The 23,970-nt window shown below is 42.8% G+C and overlaps 1 protein-coding gene across 42 annotated transcripts in view; it reads left to right on the forward strand.

The window, feature by feature from the left end:
* NPHP4 (nephrocystin 4) overlaps positions 1–23,970 on the forward strand; it is a 167,644-nt gene that overhangs the window by 83,853 nt on the left and 59,821 nt on the right. For all 42 annotated transcript variants that reach the window (XR_011649774.1, XR_011649780.1, XR_011649775.1 and 39 more), the window contains 2 exons: positions 1,695–1,874; positions 21,677–21,815. Coding sequence is in view for 31 of the 42 variants with exons in the window: in XM_058304571.2 (XP_058160554.1) it covers positions 1,695–1,874; positions 21,677–21,815 (319 nt within the window). In the remaining 11 variants the exon portion in view is untranslated. The remainder of the gene's footprint in view (positions 1–1,694; positions 1,875–21,676; positions 21,816–23,970) is intronic.

Here is a 23,970-nt window from a genome sequence, read left to right on the forward strand (position 1 = left end):
GTATCTTGCTCAGTACCATTTTATAAGCTGCCCTTCAGCTGACTGGAGACAGACAGTGTTTGTTTTTGTATTTGACAGATGTCGGCAGTGGGCACGGGTGACAGGCTCAGGTTTCTTCCTTTTCTAATTCTTGGCTCTTCCAGGATAGGAGAAAGGGTTGTTTTCCTTATTGAATTGATAGGGACCTGGGTTTGGCAGCATCTTGCCCTGTGACCTAGAACTTGGCTCCAGCAGTGGCTCCCACGCCCTGGGTGTTTGAGGGCCAGGGTAGCTCTAAGGGGGCTCTGGGAAGAGGGGACTGAAACTGGATGCTGGTCCTGGGATCCCCCGCCTGGCTGCATGGGAGGTCACAGGAGGTGGCCCGACTCGGCAGACCTCTGAGTCACCCAAGCCCCGCTTCCTCCTTGGCGCTTCCTTCCCATCATGGGCAGCGCCTGGGCCCCTCCCGGTCACTGCAGCGTAGGCCGTGAGGGCTGCCCGGGGTTAGCGCCTGGGGCGGGCTTAGCCGAGGAGCACCGAGCCCTCTGCACCATGACGCGAGGAGCCTCCCGTTCTTGGGCAGTCCTTGATCCTGTTTGTAGGACACAGGCGCCCTCTCACCCTGGAAGGGGCATTAGGCGAACCATGGGCCCATTCTCCCCCGTTGTCCCGACCACAGTGGCCTCGGTCACCGCCAGACCAGGGCCCCTGGGGCACAGGCTGGCTCGCCTGCTGCCTCCTCCGTCTGGCCTGCACAGTCTGGGAGGCGCAGCAGAGCCCGCTGCTCCTGCGGGGACTGCAGCTCTGCCCCGGCGTGGGACTTGCCCTTCCCTGGGTTCCGTTCTACCCCGCTGTCGAAGTTAAGTGCCTTCCAAGTGACGCTCATGTGGGCCACCACTGCCTGTGGACCTTGGTCAGAGCCTGGGGCTGCTCTGTGATGGCCACCCCAGGTCACCCTCGAGGCCGGAGGGGTGGGGGGGCAGCTCCAGGGCGTGACGCGGGCCTGGAGCTGGGCTCTCACTCTTCCTAAATAAACTGAGGAATGTGGTTTCTTAAAACCCTTGCTTTGCTGAGAGGAGCCCTGAGACTCTGTAAAAATGTCTTCCTTTAACGTGGCATGCTAATTCTCGGAGTTTCCTAAGTGTCCTTGTTCAGCATCGATAGAGAAGGTGAAAAAAGGAGCAACGCAGGAAATTTGATCTGATTGATTTCATGACATACAAAATTTCATGTGTAAAATGTACCACTTTCATCTGCTCTTGGCTGAGGAAAGTGTGTCCTAGTAGCCCTCAATTGAATATCTCTGTGTGGTCTTCGTTATTTTACAAAGTTTCTTCTCACCAACGTGAAGTGCTATTCCTGAGGATTGTCCAGGGGATTCAGGTTGCCGTTGGCAAGGGTCAGGGTGTTGACAGAGCTGCAGGTGCACGACGATGGGGGCCAGGGGTGTTGTGACAATGTTGTTGATCTTTCAGAGTTAAGCCCTTGCTAGCTGGGACCAGGAGACCGCGGGTGGGCAGGGGTCCTGGGGAGGGCAGGGCCTCGGGAGGGCAGGCCGCTGCCCTGCTCGCTGCCCTGTCCTCCTTCCACTTCGGCCCCTTCTTCTGTGACGTGGAAGGGACTCTCCCTGCGGCTCAGTTTTACCTCTGACAGTGCTGCGGCCGCTGCCGGGGCGACTTGGGACTCAGGAAGGATGTGCTCTGTTTGTGTTCTAGGCAGCGGTCACCTCTCTGCCCAGCCTGGCCTGTATGCACCTGGTCCGCTGGGCTGCGTGGGCCCCCTCGCCGGACACCAGCTCAGGGAGGGTCACCCTGCCACTGCAGGGCGGAGTCCGGCCCAACCCTTCGCACTGCCTCGTCTACAAGGTGCCCTCATCCAGCATGAGCTCCGAAGAGGTAAGCCGTTAGGCCTCCAGCAGGCTCTGTTCCTTTTGGCCGGTCTCTGGCCAGTTCATTCCTTCCCAAGACCAGAAGTTGGCTGGCAACCTTGCAGGTGTTTGTGAACAGAATCGCTTCCTGTCCTGAGCGTGCTCTTAGGAACAAAGATCTGATGGCTGGGTCTGACATAGACTCGGTGAGGCCACTTTTACATTGGGCCATGGAAGCTCCCACCCCTCTGGCATCTCGGGGTGGCTGGCGGGACCTGGGACTCTTCTGCTGCACTCTGTGTGGAGAGCCACTGCTGTACTGTGTCCTCGTAGAGAGGGCTCTCGGGACGCTTGTGGTGTGAGAGGATGGCCGTGCGTGGCCTTTGCGGCATGTTTTCTAGCGGACGCAGAGGAGCCCGGTGGTCTGGCTCCAGGTCCAGCCGTCGGCGACGTCATCACTCACGTGGCCCCAGGACCTCGGTCTTCTCCTTGGGACATGAAGGGTGGGCCCATGGTGTGTGTGGGGAGTGGTCTCAGTCTGCTGAAAAGCATTTTTGAAATGAAACGTGACCTGAACCCCAATATAGAACACACCCAAAAGTGGAGTGGGGCTAGTAGAAGCGTGTGTGTGGGGGTCCCATCCCTGGCCTCCCCACCCCCAGCCTGTGGGTGGCCTCGGAGGGTCTTTAATCATGTGGCCCACTCTGATACTTGGAGATATATGAATCCCCAAAAGAGAAGGATTATGTTTGCAAACTAATCTAGTCTTCTAGATATGAACTCTTTGATTATATTGGATTCAGTTGAAAGGTCCTTGATAAGTTACCAGTTAAGATTAGGGCTTTGATTGGAGCACGTTAGTAAGGTGTGACTCTGGTTGAGTGCCCCCCCCTTGGTGGGCCGATATAAATGGGCAGTCACTCAAGACATGCGGAAAGAGAGAGCTCTGTCATTTTTGATCCTGGGGCCCAGGAGAGAGATGGACCATTTGTCTGAAAACTTACAGCTGACCTTGGGAGGAGACCAGAACAGTTGAGAAGGCCCAGAAAGAAACAAACTCTCTGCTGAGAGAGAGGAAGCCCTGAGAGCCAAGCCCTGTGCCCGCTGCAGCTGGGGGAGGAAGCCCAGAGGGGCAGGCCCCCCCCAGCAGAGGTCAGCCACCGTCCTGCTTCAACTCGTGGCACTTTGTGAGAAAGCAGCCTTGAGTTGGACTCTTTAGGGCCTTGTAACTGTAAGCTTCTACTCCAAATAAATGCCTTTATGAAAGCCAACAGTTTTCTGGTACTTTGCATCAGCACCTCTTTGCCTGACTAATAACCCCAGGATTCCACAGATGCCGCGAGGAGACCACTGCCCGGCAGATGGCACGCGAGTCAGAGAGGTGGTGGCGTTTCTCGTTTAGGATTTTGTTTGATTCTTCTACTCACACTCCTAAAATACGCTGTGGCTGGTCTCAGCATTGCAAATATAAACCTTTCAGCACTGAATTGTCTCATTTTTCTAAGGTAAGATCGTACCTGTTATCTCAGTGTGTCACTGCCTGCTGACTCTACCAGCCCATGCTTTTCAGCATCGTTCTTTATGGCTTGGATAAAGCTCTGGGGTCTGAATAAGGGAACAGCTGATGGTGCAGCTTTTCTTAGGTAGATCTTGCTCACTGTGGGACCATATTTTGCCACATACCTGCATGGTCTAGTTTGAGCCCTTCTTATAAAATTGCCTTTAGAAATCCTGGAGCTATTGCCATTCTCTTGTTCTCTCCCCTTCTGTGTGTGTGTATGCATGTGTGTGTGTGTATAAATAAATATTCTATTTAATTTTAGGCTTGCCGTGCCACTGTATTTCCTTCACTTTAGGTGTCCAAATGATATCAGGACAGGAGTGTTTTGAAGGTTTGACCATCTTATGGACACAAATATATCAAATAGTGACATTTTCCACAAGGAATACCACTTCTAAATCAGAGTTTCTCAACCTCAGTGCTACTGGCATTTTGGGCCAGGGAATTCGTTGTTGAGGGGAGCTGTCCTGTGCACTGGAGGGTCGTTAGCAGCGCCCTTAGCCTTTACCCATCCATGCCATTAGCAGCCCTCCCGTTGTGACAACCAGAATGTCTCCAGACATTGCCCAGTGTCTCCTGGGAGTGGGGAATCGCCCCCGGTCGAGAGTCCCTGCTTTTAGCAGATGCAGTGTGCGGAAACCAGTTCCGGTCTTTTCTGATGGTGCCAGCATCTCTCCCATCAGGCAGGTGGAAACCTGGGCATTGTTCTGACCTTTCCTCACTCCCTGCCCCTCCCCCTGGGATGATTCTTGATCTCATTCATTCACACAGTCTCTGGGATTTTATTGAGTAGCTACATATACTCGAGGAAAAGTGTGCCTGCTCCTGTGGAACTTACACTTAAGTGGGAGTGGCAGATATTAATGAAGGAAAATATAAATACCTACCTAATTATAGATACCTCATGACTTTTTGCTAAGTACATTTTAGGGTTTATGTCACAATTATTTCAGTGGTACTTTTTGTGATGTTAAGTAGTTTATTACGATTATGTTTCCTTTCTTCAATCTTGTTTTCCTTGAGTAAATAATTATCTTTTTAAAAAATTTTATTTTGTACATATAATAATTGAAAATATAAACAGTTAAAAACTAACAAGAAAACAGTTAATAAAAACATACATTTCTCAATTAAATGTACTGGATACCTATACATTTTTTTAAAAAATAATACAATATGTTACACAATATATTTGGTTTATAGTCATGCAGTCATACAGTATTTGTCCTTTTGTGTCTGGCTTGTTTTGCTCAATATAATGTCCTCCAGGTTCATCCATGAATAATTGTCTTTTTATTTTAAATTTCCCACCCTGGAAGCAGCCAGATTCCACTCTTAGCTGTGACTTATGATATTTACTTTTATTTACTAAATAATTTGCTTTTAGTGCTATTATTTCTTAGTTTATCAATTTTAAATATTATATATTACTTTCCTATAATCATAGATGAGAATTTTAGCTCTCTCAAATACTTCTGTCCCTCTTGAAAAAAACACTTTGTCCTCCCACTGCTTGGCCCTGGATTTAGGCACAGTTGTGGGAAAAATGCAACACTGCAGGCAAACTGAAGCCCTATCTTTCTGGCTGGAGGATTGAAAAGGAAAGCCCCAGGGTACTGGAAAGTACTAGAGAGATTGTAGAGAGGAAGCAGCTTGGAAAGTGATGGCATGAAATTGTTTTTGAAACTCTGGGCTAACCCCCAGGCTACACATGTGTGAATCTGACCCTAAACAGCATACTAAAGACTTTGAGGAATAAACTATGGGATATACTACCACCCAGTCTCACAGCTACCCCCTGGGTGGTACACATGTGAGGGATATCCGAATAACACTGAAAAGGCTCTGAAAATAGAACTAACATGAAACCACATAGGAGGTTGGTCAGAAATTGTGACCTCAACCCAACCAGAATGATTCCTGCTAAAACTAAAATATAGCAACATTCTCTAGAGGACTTTAAACAGGACTCACAGTCTAATAAGATAATATTCAAAATGTCTGGGAACAATCTAAAATTAATTGGCATATGAAGAATGAGGAAATCTCAATTTGCACAGGAAAAGACAAGATGCATCAACACAGAGATAACACAAATGTTGAATTATCAGCGAAGACTAAGGCAGCCATATAAAAGTGTGGTCCAAGAAAGAAGGGTGAACACCTAAAACAAATGGAAAGATAGTCTCAACAAAGATAGGAGATACGAAGAAGAATCAAATGGAAATTTTACAACTGCAAAGCAACTGAAATAAACTCATTAATTGAGTTCATTAGCAGAATGGGGATGACAGAAGAAAGTCAGTAAACTTAAAGTTAAATCAATTGAAATTATGAGCTACAGAAAGACATATGATAGGAAGAGAATGAATAGGGCTTTGGACCTATAAGACAATACCTAAAAGGCTAACCCTTGTGCTGTTGGAACTCCAGTAGAGGAGAAAGTACAGTGCAGAAAAAATATTGGAAAAAAAAAAGTGGGTAAAAAGTCCCAAATTTGGGACAGATCAAAGAAACCCAGCCATTTCCAAAGATAAATCATAAGAAACCTACACCCAGATACATCATAATCAAACTGCTGCACTAAAGACAAAATCTTGTAGGCAGTGAGAGAAAAATACTGCATTACTTATAGGGCACAACCATTTGAGTATCTGTGGGTTATTTATCAGAAACCACAGAGGCCAGAAGAAATGGAACAGCATTTTAAAAATGCTAACAGAAAGAATCGTGAGCCCAGAAAAAATAGCATGCAGGAATGAGGGTGAAATAAAGACTTTCTCAGACTAGCTGAATCTTAAAGAATTTATTGGTAGGAGACATGCTCTAAATTGGTAAAGGAATTTCTTCAGGTAGAAGGGAAGTGGTGCCAGAGGGAAACTTGGAACATCAAGTGAAGAAAGAGCAACAGAAATGGTAAATAGTATTCTTGTCCTCTTGAGTTCTTTAAAATTTGTTTGATGGTCGAAAGCAAAAAGTATAGCAGTGTCTAAGGGGTTTTCAAGGTATATAGATATAATACATAAGACAACTATAACTTAGGGAGATTAAAAAGACCTATATGGTGAAAAAACTTCAACATTAGTAAAATATTGATTTTGAATACTGTGAAAGATCAACAAAATTGATAAAGCTATAGCAAGACTGAAAAAAGGAGAAAGAAGAGTCAAATTACTAAATGTTAGGAATGAAACAGGAAATATCCTTACAGGTCACACAGGTATTAAAAGGATAATAAAGCAATACTCTGAAAAACTCTGTGCATATACATTTGACAACTTAGATGAAATGGGTCAATTCATCTTAAACCATATCCCTCTTGAAAATAGATGCAGAAATCTTCAACAAAATATTAGCACATGAATCCAACAATATGTAAAAATAACAATACATTATAACCAAGTGGGAGATTATCCTAGGAATGCAAGACTCTTTATTTGAATATCAATAAATGTAATTCATCACATTAACAGCCTAAAGAAGGAAAACTATAGAAATGTATCATTGGATACAGACAAAATATTTGACAAAATTCAGCATCCATTTATGATAAAACTCTCAGCAAACTAGGAATAAAAGGGAACTTTCTCAACTTGGTCAAGGGTACCTACAAAAACATACTTTATGATAAAAGATAGAATGTTTTCCCTTATATCAGGAACAAGTCAAGACTGTCCACTCTTACCATTCAGTGTGCTCTTCAACATTTTACTGGAAGTGCTAGGCAGTGCAATAAGGGAAAACAAGACAAAACAAAACAAAAAAAACAGACAAACCTGAAACAAAGTAAGAGATACATGGATTGGAACAATCCTAGACAACATGATTGTCTATGTAGAAAATCCTAAGCAATCTACAAAAAATCTGGAACAACTAAGAGAGTTTAGCAAGATTGCACGATACAAGGTCGACATAGAAAAATTATTCCTACTTCTTCATACTAGCAATGAACAATTAGAAAATGAAATAAAAAAAAGATCTACAATATTATTTACAGAGCTCTCCCCTCAATGAAGTAAATCTGACAAAATATGTACAGGGTTTGTGTGGCAGTTTGAGATTATTTATGAATCCCAACAAGTGAAAGATTGTTTGTGAACTAATCTCTTCCTCTGGGTGTGGTACTCTTGGATTGTATTAAATCGAGTGAGGGGCCTCTGATTAAGTTTACTTGATAAAATCAAGTCAGGGCTTCTGACTGGGCTCCAGCAGTGTGGCGTAACTCTGGTTGAATCCCCGCCCCCTGGTGGGCCTGTGTAAATGGACACTCACTCAAGAAGACATGTGGGGAGAGAGAGCTCCATAGATGCAGAGGAGAAAGCTTTGTTATGTGACAGAAAGGAGAAGGCTCAAACAGCTACAGCCCTGGGGAGAGATGAGCCATTCGCCTGATAGTTTGCTTTGGATGTAAGAAGCCCTGAGAGACGAGCCCTGACCAGGACAGAGAGGACTGGAAGCCCACAGGGAAAGGAGAGACCAGGCAGAGGTCAGCTATCACCTTGCTTCAACACGGGCAGCTGACTGGTGAGAAGGCAGCCTTGCGTTGTTGGACTCCTTAGGGCCTTGTAACTGTAACATTTTACCCCAAATAAATACCCTTTATAAAAGCCAACAGATGGACTTACCCAGGTCAGCTAACAAGGAGGTGAGGATGGTCAACCACCACACCAAGGAATCGAGAGCATCTACAACTGCAAGCAGGAGAATCCCATCCATCAGCCATGTGGGATCAAAGCCCCCTCTCAAGAGGTAAAGTCGACATCACCATCTCAGAGTCCTTAGGATTGGGGAATAAAATATGGACTTGAGTGGACCTACTGTTATTCACTATAGAATTATTGTGACTCATGCAATGGAAGAAATTATATCACTGATGTGGAGACAGTGGCCACTGGAGTTGCTGAAGGCAGGGAGAGGGAAAAAAGAGGTATAATATGGGGGTATTTTTGGGACTTGGGGTTGTCCTGAATGATATTACAGGGACAAATGCAGAACATTATATATCCTGCCATAACCCATCAAATGGACTGGGAGAGAGTGTAAACTACAATGTAAACTATAATCCAGGCTGTGTAGCATTGCTTCAGATTGCATTCATCAAATGCAGTGAATGTACCATACGAATGAAAGAAGTTGTTGATGTGGGAAAAGGGTGTGTGTGTGGGGAATGGGGCATATGGGAGTCTCTCATATTTTTTTAAGGTAACATTTTATGTGATCTATGTATCTTTTAAAAGTAAAAGTATATTAAAAAATAAGATTAAAAAATAAAAGCCAACAGATTTCTGGTACTTTGCATTGGCACCCCTTTGGCAGACTAATACAGTCTGTGTGCTGAAAACTATTAATTATTCTTTTTGCTGGACATCATTATTCTCAATGTGGTTAATCTTATGTGAGAGCCAAGAAAATCTAAATAAATTTAGAGATATGCCATCGTTATGGCTTGGAAGACTCAGTATATTACCCAATATAGTAAAGATGTCATTTCTCCCTAAACTGACCTATGGATTCTAATAAGAATCCCAGTAGAGTTTATTTTGTTGATATAGACAAGCTGATTCTAAAATTTATATGGAAAAGCAAAAGAATTAGAAGAGCCAAAATAATTTTGAAAAAGAAAACTTAGTTGGAAGAATCATCCTACCCAATTTTAATACCTCTGTAAAGCTACAGTGATCAATTCAGAGTGCCATTGTTGAAGGGATTGGCATTACATTCTGTTCCATAAGAATGTATGGAACAGGGGAGAGGAGGCAAGATGGCGGCTGAGTGAACTTCCCGGTTACTAGCTCCTGGAGGGAATCGGCTGGGAGGCGTCGGAGACTCTTTGGGACCGGGCTGTTTCGGGATTTTTCCTGGTCCGGAGGTGTCTGGACATCGATTTGGAGGGAAGGTAACAGAGAGGATCCGTCTGTGAAATATACATGGAGATCCCAGCTACGTGTGGAGGATTCCCTCCTTGGGTAGGCAGAGCCGAGGCAGCTAGCACCGCGCCGAGCCCCGGCGGGCGGCGGCCAGTGTAGCCTAGCTGGGCTGCGGTGGGCAGCGGGCGGGCGATCTGAGCCACGCCGCGGCGGGCGGCGGGCGGGAGAGCCGAGCCGCGCTGTGCCCCGCCGGGTGGCGGGCGGGAGAGCCGAACCCAGCCGAGCCGCGGCGGGCAGCGGGTGGGGAAGCCGAGCCCAGCCGAGCCCAGCCGCGCCGCAGCAGGCGGCGGGCGGGAGAGCCGAGCCGCGCTGTGCCGCAGCGGGCGGTGGGCAAGGGAGCCGAGCCCAGCCGAGCCTAGCCGCGCCGCGGCGGGCGGCGGGCGGGGAAGCCGAGCCCAGCCGAGCCCAGCTGAGCCGTGGAGGGCGAGGGGGCCGAGCCCAGCTGAGCTCAGTCGAGCCCAGCCGCGCCGCGGAGGGCGGCGAGCGGGAGAGCCGAGTCGCGCTGCGCCGCGGCGGGTGGCGGGCAGGGAAGCCGAGCCTAGCCGGGCCCAGCCGAGCCCAGCCGAGCCGCAGCGGGCGAGGGAGCCGAGCCCAGCCGAGCCCAGCTGAGCTGCGGAGGGCGAGGGAGCCGAGCCCAGACGAGCTTGGCCGAGCCCAGCCGCACCACGCCGGGTGGGAGAGCTGAGCCGTGCTGCGCAGCGGCGGGCGATGGGCGGGGGACCCGAGCCCAGCCGAGCCTAGACAAGCCCAGCCGAGCTGCGGAGGGCGGGGGACCGGAGCCCAGCCGAGCCCAGCCGAGCCTGGCGGTGGGGTTTCTGTTCTTTGTTTTTTGATTTTATTTTATTTTATTTTATTTTATTTTATTTTATTTTATTTTATTTTATTTTATTTTATTTTATTTTATTTTATTATTTTATTTTATTTTAATTTTAATTTTAATTTTGTTGTTGTTTTTAATCCTCTCTTTCCTGTCCCCATTATTCTTCTTATACTATTTTATCTTAACAGTACAATAGGTCCTACAGGAAATACCTCACATTTGCTGGGTTTCCTCACCCTCCACTGCCTCATTTCTCTGTGAATAGATTTAACCTATCTACAATATCCCCTTTCCCCTACAACTTGATATCCTCCACCGTCTGCTATCTCTCCTATATTCCATCTTGCTTTCTTTGATCCACAAACTGTCTAACTCTTAATTTCTAATACCTTTGTTTAGTTTTCCATCTGGTATTCGTCCCTGAAACTATTACCTTTCTTTTCTCTTTCCCTCTCTCACGGAAACAATAGCCTCTTAGTACGTAACACATTCCTCCCATATTCAGTCATCTACCTCATTATAGGTACTTTCCTACTACTATAACTCTACACAATTTACATGATCTAACCTCCATCCTCCCAGAACTCATATTGTTGCTTTGTTAACATATATCACCAATACTACTTCACACTTTTTCCTCCCTTACACAATTGCCTTTCCCCAGCACTAATACTTTCCTTTAAAGTGAGCTTAACTAGCAATAAGAAATTGGAATAAGAAGAACAAAGTGACAAAGAGAAGATATAACACTTATGCAAAAACAACAGCTAATTAATCTCCAAGACTAGACAAAGAAGCTAAGGAATTGATTAAACCCGTCAAGAAAAAATGTTGACAAGACAGCAACAAAAATCTACAAACCAAACCAGTAATCAGGAAAACATGGCTGAATCCAATCAGGAAGGGGGGCAGGACTTCGCACAAGCAATGAAAGATCTCAGATCATTTATCACCGACAAATTTGATGAAGTAATGAAAGAGGTTAACAGCGTGAAGACAACACTTGGAGGGGAAATTGCAGACATGTGCAAAAAAATAACAGATATGATGGAAATGAACACCACAATTCAAGAAATCAAAAATACACTTGCAGCAAATATCAGCAGACTAGAAGAGGCAGAGCAGAGAATTAGTGATGTGGAAGACAGTGCATTGGAAATCAAACAGATAGTAGAAGTGGTCAGTAAATAGGTAGAAAAAATCCAGATAGGACTTAGGGACCTGAATGATAATGCAAAACGCTCAAACATACGTATTATAGGCATTCCAGAAGGAGAAGAGAAGGGAAAGGGGTCAGAAGGACTGTTGCAGGAAATAATGAATGAAAACTTCCCAAATCTACTGAAAGAGACAGATGTACATATCCAAGAAGCACAGCGCACTCCACTGGTCATAAACCCCAACAGGCCCACCCCAAGACATATACTTGTCAAATTATCCAATGCTCAAGACAAAGAAAAAATTCTAAAAGCAGCAAGAGAAAAGAAAACCATCACATACAAGGGAAACTCCATAAGATTAACTGCTGATTTCTCATCTGAAACGATGGAGGCAAGAAGGCAGTGGTATGATATAGTCAAGGTACTAAAGGAAAAAAATTTCCAACCAAGAATACTCTATCCAGCTAAACTAGCATTCAAAAATGATGGAGAGTTCAAAATATTCACAGATAAACAGAAACTGAAAGAGTATATCAACAAGAAACCTCCCCTTCAAGAAATTCTTAAGGGAGTTCTGCAGGAAGAAAGGAAAAAACAGGACAGTCAGAGATGGAGGAGAGTGTAAAAGCAACAAGAAAGACAAAAATAGAAGGGGAAAATAAAATAATACAAACAAAATATAACAAACACAAATCCAACCAAAATATGGCTACCATAAATAACTCTCTAAACGTAATAACACTGAATGTCAACGGACTAAACTCACCTATCAAAAGATTCAGACTGGGACACTGGATAAGGAAATACGACCCATCTATATGCTGTCTACAAGAGACACATCTTAGACCCAGAGACTCATGGAGGTTGAAAGTGAATGGCTGGAAAACAATCATACAAGCAAACAACAACCAAAAAAAGGCAGGAGTAGCTATATTAATATCAGACAAAATAGACTTTAAATGCGAAACAATTGTGAGAGACAAAGAAGGATACTATATTTTAGTGAAAGGGACAATCTGTCAAGAAGATCGAACAATCATAAATATTTATGCTCCTAACAAGGGCGCCTCTAAATATGTGAGGCAAACGCTGGAAAAACTAAGTGAAAGAATAGATGCATCTACAGTTATAGTGGGGGATTTTAATACACCACTATCAACTCTGGACAGAGCATCTCAAAAGAGAATCACTAAAGAAACAAAACATTTGAACAGTATATTAGAAGAGCTGGATCTAATAGACATATATAGATCATTACACCCAAACACAGCAGGATATACATTTTTCTCAAGCGCACATGGAACATTCTCCAAGATTGACCATATGCTAGGCCACAAAGAAAGGCTTAATGAATTCAGAAAGATCGAAATCATACAAAACAATATCTCTGACCACAGTGGAGTGAAGCTGGAAATTTGCAAGGGACAGAGACCCAGACTCCACACGACAATTTGGAAATTAAACAGCACACTCTTAGAAAAACAGTGGGTCAAAGAGGAAATCTCAAAAGAAATCAATGACTACCTTGAAACAAATGATAATGATAACACAACATACCAAAATTTATGGGATGCAGCAAAAGCGGTACTGAGAGGGAAATTTATAGCCATAAATTCATATATCAAAAAAGAAGAAAGAGCAAAAATTGGAGAACTAACTGCACTTTTGATGGAATTAGAAAAACAACAACAAAGTAACCCAACAGGAAGAAGAAGGAAGGAAATAACAAAGATAAGAGCAGAACTAAATGAAATAGAAAATAAGAAAGCACTTGAAAAAATAAACAAGACCAAGAGCTGGTTTTTTGAGAAGATCAACAAAATTGACAAACCTTTAGCGAGACTAACAAAGAAAAAAAGAGAAAAGATGCAAATACACAAAATAAGAAATGAGAAAGGTGATATCATCACTGACCCCACAGAAATAAAGACTATCATAAGAGGATACTTTGAAAAACTATATTCCAACAAAAATGACAATTTAGAGGAAATGGACAAATTCCTAGAAACACATAAGCAGCCCATACTGACGAAAGAAGAAATTGATGATCTTAACAAACCAATCACAAGCAAAGAGATAGAATCAGTCATTAAAAATCTCCCAACTAAGAAGAGCCCAGGGCTAGATGGCTTCACAGGTGAATTCTACAAAACATTCCGGAAAGAACTAACACCAATCCTGTTGAAACTATTCCAAAAAATCGAAACAGAAGGAACACTGCCCAATTCCTTCTATGATGCCAGCATTACCCTAGTACCAAAGCCAAACAAAGACACCACAAGAAAGGAAAATTACAGACCAATTTCTCTAATGAACCTAGACGCAAAAATACTTAACAAAATACTTGCTAATCGTATTCAACAACACATTAAACGAATTATACACCATGACCAAGTGGGATTTATTCCGGGTATGCAAGGATGGTTCAACATAAGAAAATCAATCAATGTAATACACCATATAAACAGATTGAGAGAAAAAACCCACATGATTATATCTATAGATGCAGAAAAGGCATTTGACAAAATACAGCACCCCTTCCTGATAAAAACACTCCAAAAGATCGGAATACAAGGAAACTTTTTGAACATGATAAAGAGTATATATGAAAAACCGAAAGCCAACATTGTTTATAATGGCGAAATCCTGAAATCCTTCCCTCTAAACTCAGGAACAAGACAAGGATGCCCATTGTCTCCGCTCCTATTTAACATTGTCTTGGAAGTACTTGCTCGAGCACTGAGACAAGAACCAGATATAAAAGGCATTCAAATTGGAAGGGAAGAAGTCAAAATTTCATTATTTGCAGATGACATGATCCTATATATAGAAAACCCTGAGAGATCTACAACAAAGCTCCTAGAACTCATAAATGAGTTTAGCAAAGTCGCAGGTTATAAGATCAATGCGCAAAAATCAGTAGCATTTCTATACACCAATAATGAGCAAGATCAGGAGGAAATCAAGAAACAAATACCATTCACAATAGTAAATAAAAAAATCAAATACTTAGGAATAAATTTAACTAAAGAGGTAAAAAACTTCTACATCGAGAACTATACAAGATTGTTCAAGGAAATCAAAGAAGACCTAAATAAATGGAAGAATATTCCCTGTTCATGGATAGGAAGACTGAATATTATTAAGATGTCTATCCTACCAAAACTGATCTACACATTCAATGCAATCCCAATAAAAATCAACACAGCCTTCTTTAAGGAACTAGAAAAACTATGAAATTTATTTGGAATAGAAAGAGGCCCCGAATAGCCAAAGACATATTGAAAAAGAAAAACAAAATAGGAGGAATCACACTTCCTGACTTCAAAACATACTACAAAGCTACAGTAGTGAAAACAGCATGGTACTGGCATAAGGAGAGACACACAGACCAATGGAATTGAATTGAAAGTTCAGATATAGAACCTCATGTATATAGCCATATAATATTCGATAAAGCCACCAAACCCTCTCAACTGGGAGAGAATGGCCTATTCAACAAATGGTGCCTGGAGAACTGGATAGCCATATGTAGAAGAATGAAAGAGGATTACCATCTCACACCTTATACAAAGATCAACTCAAGATGGATCAAAGACCTAAATATAAGAGCCAAGACCATAAAGACCTTAGAAAGCAGTGTAGGGAAACATCTACAGGACCTTGTAATAGGAAATGGCTTCATGAATATCACACCAAAAGCACGAGCAGCAAAAGAACAAATAGATAAATGGGACTACCTCAGAATTAAAGCCTTCTGCACCTCAAAGGAGTTTGTCAAGAAAGTAAAAAGGGAACCCACACAATGGGAGAAAATATTTGGCAACCATATATCTGATAAGAGACTTATAACTTGCATATATAAAGAACTCATATATCTTGAAAACAAAAAGATAAACAACCCATTTAAAAAATGGGAAAAAGACTTAAACAGACACTTCTCCAAAGAAGAAATACAAATGGCTAAAAAGCACATGAAAAAATGCTCCAAATCCCTAGCAATCAGGGAAATGCAAATCAAAACTACAATGAGATACCATCTTACTCCCATAAGATTGGCAGCCATGAAAAAAACAGTAGAATACAAATGCTGGAGAGGATATGAAGAAAGGGGAACACTCATCCATTGCTGGTGGGAATGCAGAAGGATCCAACCATTCTGGAGGACAGTTTGGCGGTTTCTCAAAAAATTATCCATAGATTTGCCATATGACCCAGCAATACCACTGCTGGGTATATACCCATCAGATCTGAAAACAAGGACACAAACCGATATATGTACACCAATGTTCATAGCAGCATTGTTCACTATCGCCAAAAGTTGGAATCAATCCAAATGTCCATCAACAGATGAGTGGATCAATAAAATGTGGTATATACACACAATGGAATACTACTCAGCTGTAAGAACCAATACACTACAATCGCACGTGATAACATGGATGAACCTTGAGAATCTTATGTTGAGTGAAGCAACTCAGGCATTGAAGGACAAATACTATATGACCTCAATGATATGAAATAAGTTAACTGCCTCAGAGAGCTAGAGTCTGGAAAAGTGGCTTACAGGAAATCGGGGGGTGGAGGAAGGATGTGAGTTAATGTCTGCAGGGGTGGAATCTGTGATGAGCTGGCGGTAAGTATGAGCACAAAGAAGGGACAAAATGGGGGCAAGGAGTTACCTTCGGGTGGGGTTTTCTGGGTTTGAGGGGGGCTGGGGATGGGAAGAGGGGTAATATTGTCCAAGAAATAGGTGGGAGGGAGGGGCAACATACGAATATGGGAGAGTGTCAGAAGTTCGTTGAGAACTAAATGTTGAGTAAAACGTATCAAAGTATAAGTAGGAGGGTTACCTGGTTAGGACGCTCAGGGGGTATGGTCTGATGTGTGACGAACTCCGGAGGGAATAGCTGAAGGCTCATTTTGCCAAGGTGGGTTCTACCATTGGGTGGGGTGGACCCATATCCTGGGGAAGACTAATGCCGTGGAATAGAGAGAACTGTATCTCTCGTGAGAAAGGACGGCTCCCAGGGTATTAGATTGGCAGGCGTTGTGGGCCCTAAGGGGAGGGGAAAATGGATGTGGAATGGATGGAACAAAGGTAAATAAGGGGGCAAAAGAGGAGTTATGTGAGAGTACACGAGGATGAATATAAAACAGCTAATATTACACCAAAAACATATAGGGGACAACAGACTAATAATGAAAACCATAAGACAAAACATAGGATAACTAAAAAATTTAGAAAACTGTACAGCCTAAAATATGGACCACATAGTAAGCACAAATGTCACCTTGTTTGAAAACTATAGTGTTGGAATCTGTACATCAGTTTCAGGAAATATGATATGAATAAGTTAAAAGATTATTGCTGTGCAAGGGAAAAGGTTTTATGGTGGATCTGGGGAAATACTGTATATTGTATATATGAATTTCGGTGATCTAAGACTCTTCTGAAGCTGACATTATGTTGGGATTCACTTTACGGGAAGTTTTGGATCACAGAGTGGTTCAACAATGGCAGCGGAGGAATACTGATATGGGATGTTATTGACAGGATATATATGGTTGACAGGGAGTTATACAGGGCATATGCCCAGGGTATATGGTAATGTCTATATATACTCATAGTGGAAACAAAAACAACAGCTGGGGGGGTACTGGGCTCCTGGCCGGGGGGTCACTGTTGTGGGCCCTGGGAGAGCAGCGGCAATCCTCCAGGTGCAACGGCAAGAACCAGGAAGGAAGGAGGGCCCAACAGTGGGCTCGTGATACTAATGGTTACACTTTTGAGCCTATACACCTGCAATAAGAACAAGGCCTAGAGTAGCATTGTGCCTGGGGGTTTCCTCCTGACAGCCTGCATGTTACTCAAATGTGGCCACTCTCACAGCCAAACTCAGCGTGTAGATGCGATGCATTCCCCCCAGCGTGGGACATGACACCCGGGGATGAGCCTCCCTGGCACCGAGGGATCACTACCACATACCAGCTGAAGAAGCAACTAGAAAATGACCTTGAATTAAAGATTCAATGCGGAACAGCAGAATATACCTGTCTACATATAATAACATGACTTCGGGAAGCTGTTTGACCTAATGTAAGGGGGAAATGGAAAGGAGAAATGAGATTATAAGGCTGTGAGTCTCTAAAAAAGAGTCTGGAGGTTGTCAGAAGGAATACCCCTATGTACAACTGAACAGAGTCTAAGAGACAGATAAGGTAGATACAACCCCAGGTATTGGTTCTTTTGAGGGATAAAGAGACCCACGGGTTCTATGGTCATGGCAGAAGGGGTTCACTGCCATGACAGATAGCCCTTCTTTGGACCTGGTGTTTCTGCGTGATGGAATTGGACTCAGAGGGGATCTCTTTTCACAAGACTTGCATGCTACTTTATTGGAATTGTAGTCGGTGCTGGGTTTAAGATATATGTAGGGGATTTGAATCTCTGGACTGATAATATGACACCCAGGCCCAGAGCCTCAACAGACTTCAGCTCCTACACTTTGATTTATTGGACTTACTCCACTCAGCTAACATGGAGTTGAAGAATGTCAACCACCACAACATGGAGCCTAGAGTGTCTACAACTGGAAGCGGGAGGAGTGCATCCAGTACCCATATGGAATCTAAGCCCTCACTTGACATAGGTGTGCAATGGACACAACCAATCCAATGTCCACAGAGAAAATGTGGAATGGGTGTGGGAACGGTAGCCATGGTGGCTGCTGGGTGTGGGGAACGGGAGGAAGAGATGAGATGTGGAGGCGTTTTCGGGACGTGGAGTTGTCCTGGATAGTGCTTCACGGACAATTATGGGACATTATAGATCCCCCCAGGGCCCACTGGATGGAACGTGAGAGAGTCTGGGCTATGATGTGCACCATTGACTATGGGGTGCAGTGATGCTCAGGGATGAACTTACCAGGTGCAATGGATGTGTCATGATGATGGGAGAGAGTGTTGCTGTGGGGGGAGTGGGGGACGGGGGCGGTGGGGTTGAATGGGACCTCATATTTTTCATAATGTAATTAAAATAAATAATTTAAAAAAATAACAAAAAAAAATAAAAAAGACAAAAAAAAAAAAAAAAGAATGTATGGAACAGAATGTAGAGTCCAGAAATCACACAGATGTGGTCAATTGATTTTTGACAAAGATGTACAGGCAATTCAATGGAGAAAGGATAGATTTCTCAACAAATTATGGTGAAACAGTTGGACATTCACATGTTCAAAAAATGAATCTTGGGAAGCAGATGTGGCTCAACTGCTAGAGCTTCTACCTATCATGTAGGAGGTCCAGGGTTTGATACCCAGGACCTCCTGGCCCATGTGGCGAGCTGGCCCATGTGGTGTGCTCCTGTGTGTAGGAGGGTCGCCCTGTGTAAGGAGAGCCCCCCTGCACAGGAGTGCGGCCTGCGCAGGAGTGGTGCTGCCCACACAGAGAGCTGACGCAGCAAGATGACACAACAAAAAAGACAATACAACACAACAGAGAAGAGACAATATGAGATGCAGCGAACTCGGGGGTTGAGGTGGAGCAAGAGAATGATCACCTCTCCCACTCTGGAAGGTCCTAGGATAGGTTCCTGGAGCCACTTAATGAGAGTACAACAGACACAGAAGAACACACAGTGAATGGACACAGAGAACAGACACTGCGGTGGGGGGTGGATAAGAAAAAAAAGAACCTTGATTTTACACCATCTACAAAAATTAACTGCAAGTGAATCATAGATCTAAATGCAAAACATAAAACTATAAAACTATTATTAGGTTGATGCAAAAGGAGTTGTTGTTTTGGACTGTGAATTTTAAATCATTATAACTAGGCTCAAACACATTTTTATTAATCAAAATAGCAATCATTACAATCAACACATTTTTGCCAACGAGAAATAAGTTTGCTTATTCCTGTAGTGTAAAAACCTGTGCTTTGGGATTTGACAAATGCTTGGAAAGCATTTTCTCCATCCTGTTGGTTGTAGAAGCGTCTTCCCCGTAAAAAGTTGTTGAGGTGCCTGAAGAAGTGGTAGTCGGTTGGCAAGAGGTCAGGTGAACATGGCGGATGAGGCAAACTTCGTAGCCCAATTCGTTCAACTTTTGAAGTGTTGATTGTGTGACATGCTCTTGGCATTGTCGTGTAGACGAATTGGGTCCTTTCCCAGGCGTTGCAGTTTTCAGTGCATCTCATCAATTTGCTGAGCATACTTCACAGATGTAATGGTTTCACCGGGATTCAGAAAGCTGTCGTGGTGTGGACTGGCAGCAGACCACCCAACAGTGACCATGACCTTTTTTTGGTGCAAGTTTGGCTTTGGGAAGTGCTTTGGAGCTTTTTCTCAGTCCACCCACTATGCTGGTCATCACCGGTTGTCATATAAAATCCACTTTTCTTTGGACATTACAATCTGATCGAGAAGTAGTTGTTGCATAGAGTAAGATAAGACAACACTTCAAAACAATGAATTTTTTGATTTTTGGCCAGCTCATGAGGCACCTACTTATCGAGCTTCTTTACCTTTCTGATTTGCTTCAAATGCTGAATGACCATAGAATGGTTGACATTGAGATTTTTGGCAACTTCTCGTGTAGTTTAAGAGGATCCGCTTCAATGATTGCTCTCATTGGTTCTTGTCAACTTTTGATGTCCGGCCACTAAGCTTCTCATCTTCAAGGCTCTCCTTTGCGAAACTTCTTGAACCACCACTGCACTGTATGTTTGTTCACATTTCCTGGGCCAAATGCATTGTTGATGTTACGAGTTGTCTCCGCTGCTTTATGACCCATTTTGAACTCAAATAAGAAAATAGCTCGAATTTGCTTTTTGTCTAACATCACTTCCATAGTCTAAAATAAATATAAAATAAGCAGAAAGTAATAAGTAATAGCAAAAAACATAAAGTGAGAAATGCACATTAAAATGATTTATAACATAACCACATTTTTAAAGAATGTATTCCAATGTCAAACTGCAAAATTCAACAATGCAAAACTGCAATTACGTTTGCACCAAGCTGATAGAAGAAAACAGGAGAAAATCTTCACAACCTGGGGTTTGGCAAAGAGTTCTTGGACATGACACCAAAAGCACGATGTATAAAAGAGAATATATCGATAAATTGGATTTCATCAAAATTAAACTGTTTTTCCCCAAGAGATACAGTTAAGACAATGAAAAGACAAGCTATAGACCGGGGAGAAATTATTTACACATCACATATTTGGCAAAGGACTTGCATCCAGAATACATAAAGAACACTTAAAACTCAACCATGAGGAAACAAATAACCCAATTAAATAAGGGATAAAAATCTTGGAGAGAGACCTCATCAGAGGGGATCTACAGATCTCAAATAAGTACATGAAAAGATTTTCAGCATCATTAACTGTTAGGGAAATGCAAAATAAAACCATTATGAGATACCGCCACATACCTATTAAAATGGCTGCAATAAAAAATAGTGACAATAACCAAGTGCTGGTGAGGGTGAGGAGAAACTGGAACTCTTCATACATTGCTGATAGGAATGAAGAAATTAGAAAGCAGTTTGTCAGTTTCTTATAAAATTAAATTAAATATATATCTACCACATGTCCTGGTAATCTTATTCCTGGCAAAGAATTCCTTATTCCTTGCCGTAGGGAAATGAAAGCTTATATTCATACAAAAGTCTATAGCAATGTTGATAGCAGCTCCATTTATAATCACCCAAACTGGAAACAACCCAGTTCATAAATGGGCGAATGGGTAAACTGTTTATCTCTGCAGTGGAATATTAGTCAACAATAAAAGGAATGCAGTACTGATACATACGACACCTTGTAGGAATCTCATCGGCCTTATGTTGCAAGAAAGAAAGTCTCTAAGATGCCATAAGAGTGACATTTTTGAAGAGACAAGACTGTAGAGATGGAGTAGGGTGGGTGGAGGGAGTGACGAGAGGGGCAGGGCAAGGGTGTATTTGGGGCAGTGGAGCTGCTCTGCATCCTGATTGTGCTGCTGGTTACATCAATCGGTGCATGTGTTAAAACTTATAGAACTGTACACCAAGATCAAAAGTCAAGTTTAAGTAGGTTAATTTTTAAAAAACCTTCAGAACTGGAGAAATATGGTTTCTTCTTGTGTAAGGATCGTTTTACTATGATGTGGTTTTCTGGGGTTTTAATGCCACAGCAGATTGTCTTGTGCTCAGAGAACTACTTGATGATAATCTAAGAACAAGTAGCTTGAGAAACCCTTGATTTTCCCTAGACTGGTTGGGGCTGGGAGAATTGGCCCCATTTGATTGCTCTGACGGGGCGGGGAGGGTGCAAGCTCCCTCCGCTGGCTTCACCTTTTCTCTGGTCATCCTAGGTGACGCAAGTGGAGTCGGGCACAGTCCAGTTCCAGTTCTCGCTCGGCACGGAGGAGCACTTGGAGGCATCTTCTGAGTGTGTCAGCAGCACCCAGGCAGAGCGGCAGCCCTCCAAGAAGCCACCCACGTCCCCTGCAAGTACGCCTTTCCACAGAGCTAATGTCTCAGGCACACAGCATGACTTCCATCTGTTCCTGAGGAAAAGTACTTAGTCCAGCACAACACGCATCCGATTTATAATTGCCACCAATTGCTTTCATTGGGATCAGTTAGTTGAGTTTTTGCTTAATATTGAGAGGTAGAGTTGAACAGTTTGTCATCTGTGCTTCTGCCACTAGACGGCTCAGTAACTGGATGGAGGTTCCACCAGTGACATCCCAAACTGTACCCCACAAACACTAGCCTTGAGGTTCGGAGGTTAGCCAGTAGCTGCTAACTGTCTTAAGTTGGTTGGTTTTCAAACGTGAAAGCATTGTCTGAGTGTCAGGAATCTAGGGTCTTGGGAGGTAGTTGGAGGAAGGGAGTTGTCATTGGTTGCAAGCCCCAGTGCTCCTGCAGAACTGGAGCCTTCTGCCATGGGTATGGCATATGCCACATGCCCAGAGGTAGTTGAGCAATTTGGGCTGTGTTCAGTATCTGGTTAACTTGGCATCTTCTGCAGCAGGCAATACCTTGTGTTCACTGCCTCTTACTTTATACGTCAGGATTGAGAATTCCATCTACAGTAAAAGGAAGAGGAGAAGTTAAAGGGATCTTTTGAGAAGTTCACCCTGATTAGGTATTGAGCTCTTGACTTATGCATCTGGAATCTGGCCAGCTGAAGAATGTTCTAAGGTCTCTAGGTTAGAGGTGATGAATCCTTTCTTTCTCCCAGTTCCAAAAGGAAAGACAGAAAAAAACAAACATGTCGGCCCTTAGAGGGGAGTGGCGTATTCTTCTGTCCTGGTAGCTTTCCTCGAACAGATGTTCCTAGCTCCAGAGAGGACTTTTCTCAGCTGCAGCTCCTGCGGGATAGTGCAAAGTCAGTAGTGTGCCAGGAGTTGGGATGGTGGTTTTTCTTTTCCTGATTCAAGATACTAGTTTATGGAAACCAGTCTTGTTGAATTACTTTTACAGTTGGTGGAAGCAGAACACTAATTTGTTGGCCTAGAACTTGATGTGTTGCCTCCTTCTTCGTGGTCTTTGAGGATTTTCCATGATATCTAAAAATATTCGGGTAGCAAAACTTAATCATTGATTGCTTTGTAACAAACCATATCATTAAGTATTTCCTTCTTTTCAAAAAGACATTCCATTTGATGGTTTTAGTTGTTTTCTTTTTTCTGCTTTTGAATATTGTAACTTGCTAGATTGTTTTTAGCATTGCCGCTTAACTCTTACATGTACATTAATAATCACATCTCATATAAGGGTTGTTGGAATGTACAGCCCCACTTGTACTTGAGATATTGCCAAGATATCTGCTAGAATCCCTCGCAGTGGTGGGTGGTGGGCATGTATGTTCTGTCAGAGTCCATTTAGGATACATTTCCAATTTTATCTGATAAAGTTGAATGCTTTGAAGGCAGAGGACAGAGTTTTAAAATACTAAACAAAGGTTCAAATTCATTTTGAACCCATTCTGTGCATTAAATCTGATTTCTTTCCTTCTTTGACATATATTTACAGTTACATTTGAAAAATTAAAAACTAACTTCTAAGAAACATGTGGCTATGAAAGATAAGATAAATACTTAGTGCCTCTAGGTTATAAAAATATGCATATTTTGGGATTAAATAGAAACATGGTTACTCTGGTTTTTTATTAAGTTGTTTAAAGGGCCAATAATGAAGTGTAATAAACGTAGCTTGCCTGAGTTTGTGGAAATGCCTGAATACATAATTTACTTAGAGAATGAACTGGTTCTACCAGCTTTAAGAGAAAAATATAATTTCCTTTTCTGCAAAGGAATTTTCAAGATATTCTTTTTACTTACGCCAAAATTTTATGATGAGTAGTTACCAAGCATTTAAATTTTGAACTAGTTATGGCATTGAAAATGGTTAGCTAGTTATATTTGAAGACTTTCCAATCAAATTATAAACTGTGATGGGTTGGCCCTATTATTTGAGATACGTATATATATGTATATGTATTTTTTGGTGTGGATCAATTGTGGCTGTTGTCTGTGGACTTTTGGTTTTACTTTAATAGTTGCTTTGTCTGTTTTTATGATGGGGTTTGAGGATTTTAAAAACTAATCTGCTGCTATCTCCATTTTCTCAGAATCATCTTTTACCTGATTTGCTTGCT

Source organism: Dasypus novemcinctus, chromosome 9, assembly GCF_030445035.2.
Source record: "Dasypus novemcinctus isolate mDasNov1 chromosome 9, mDasNov1.1.hap2, whole genome shotgun sequence".
NCBI lineage: Eukaryota > Metazoa > Chordata > Mammalia > Cingulata > Dasypodidae > Dasypus > Dasypus novemcinctus.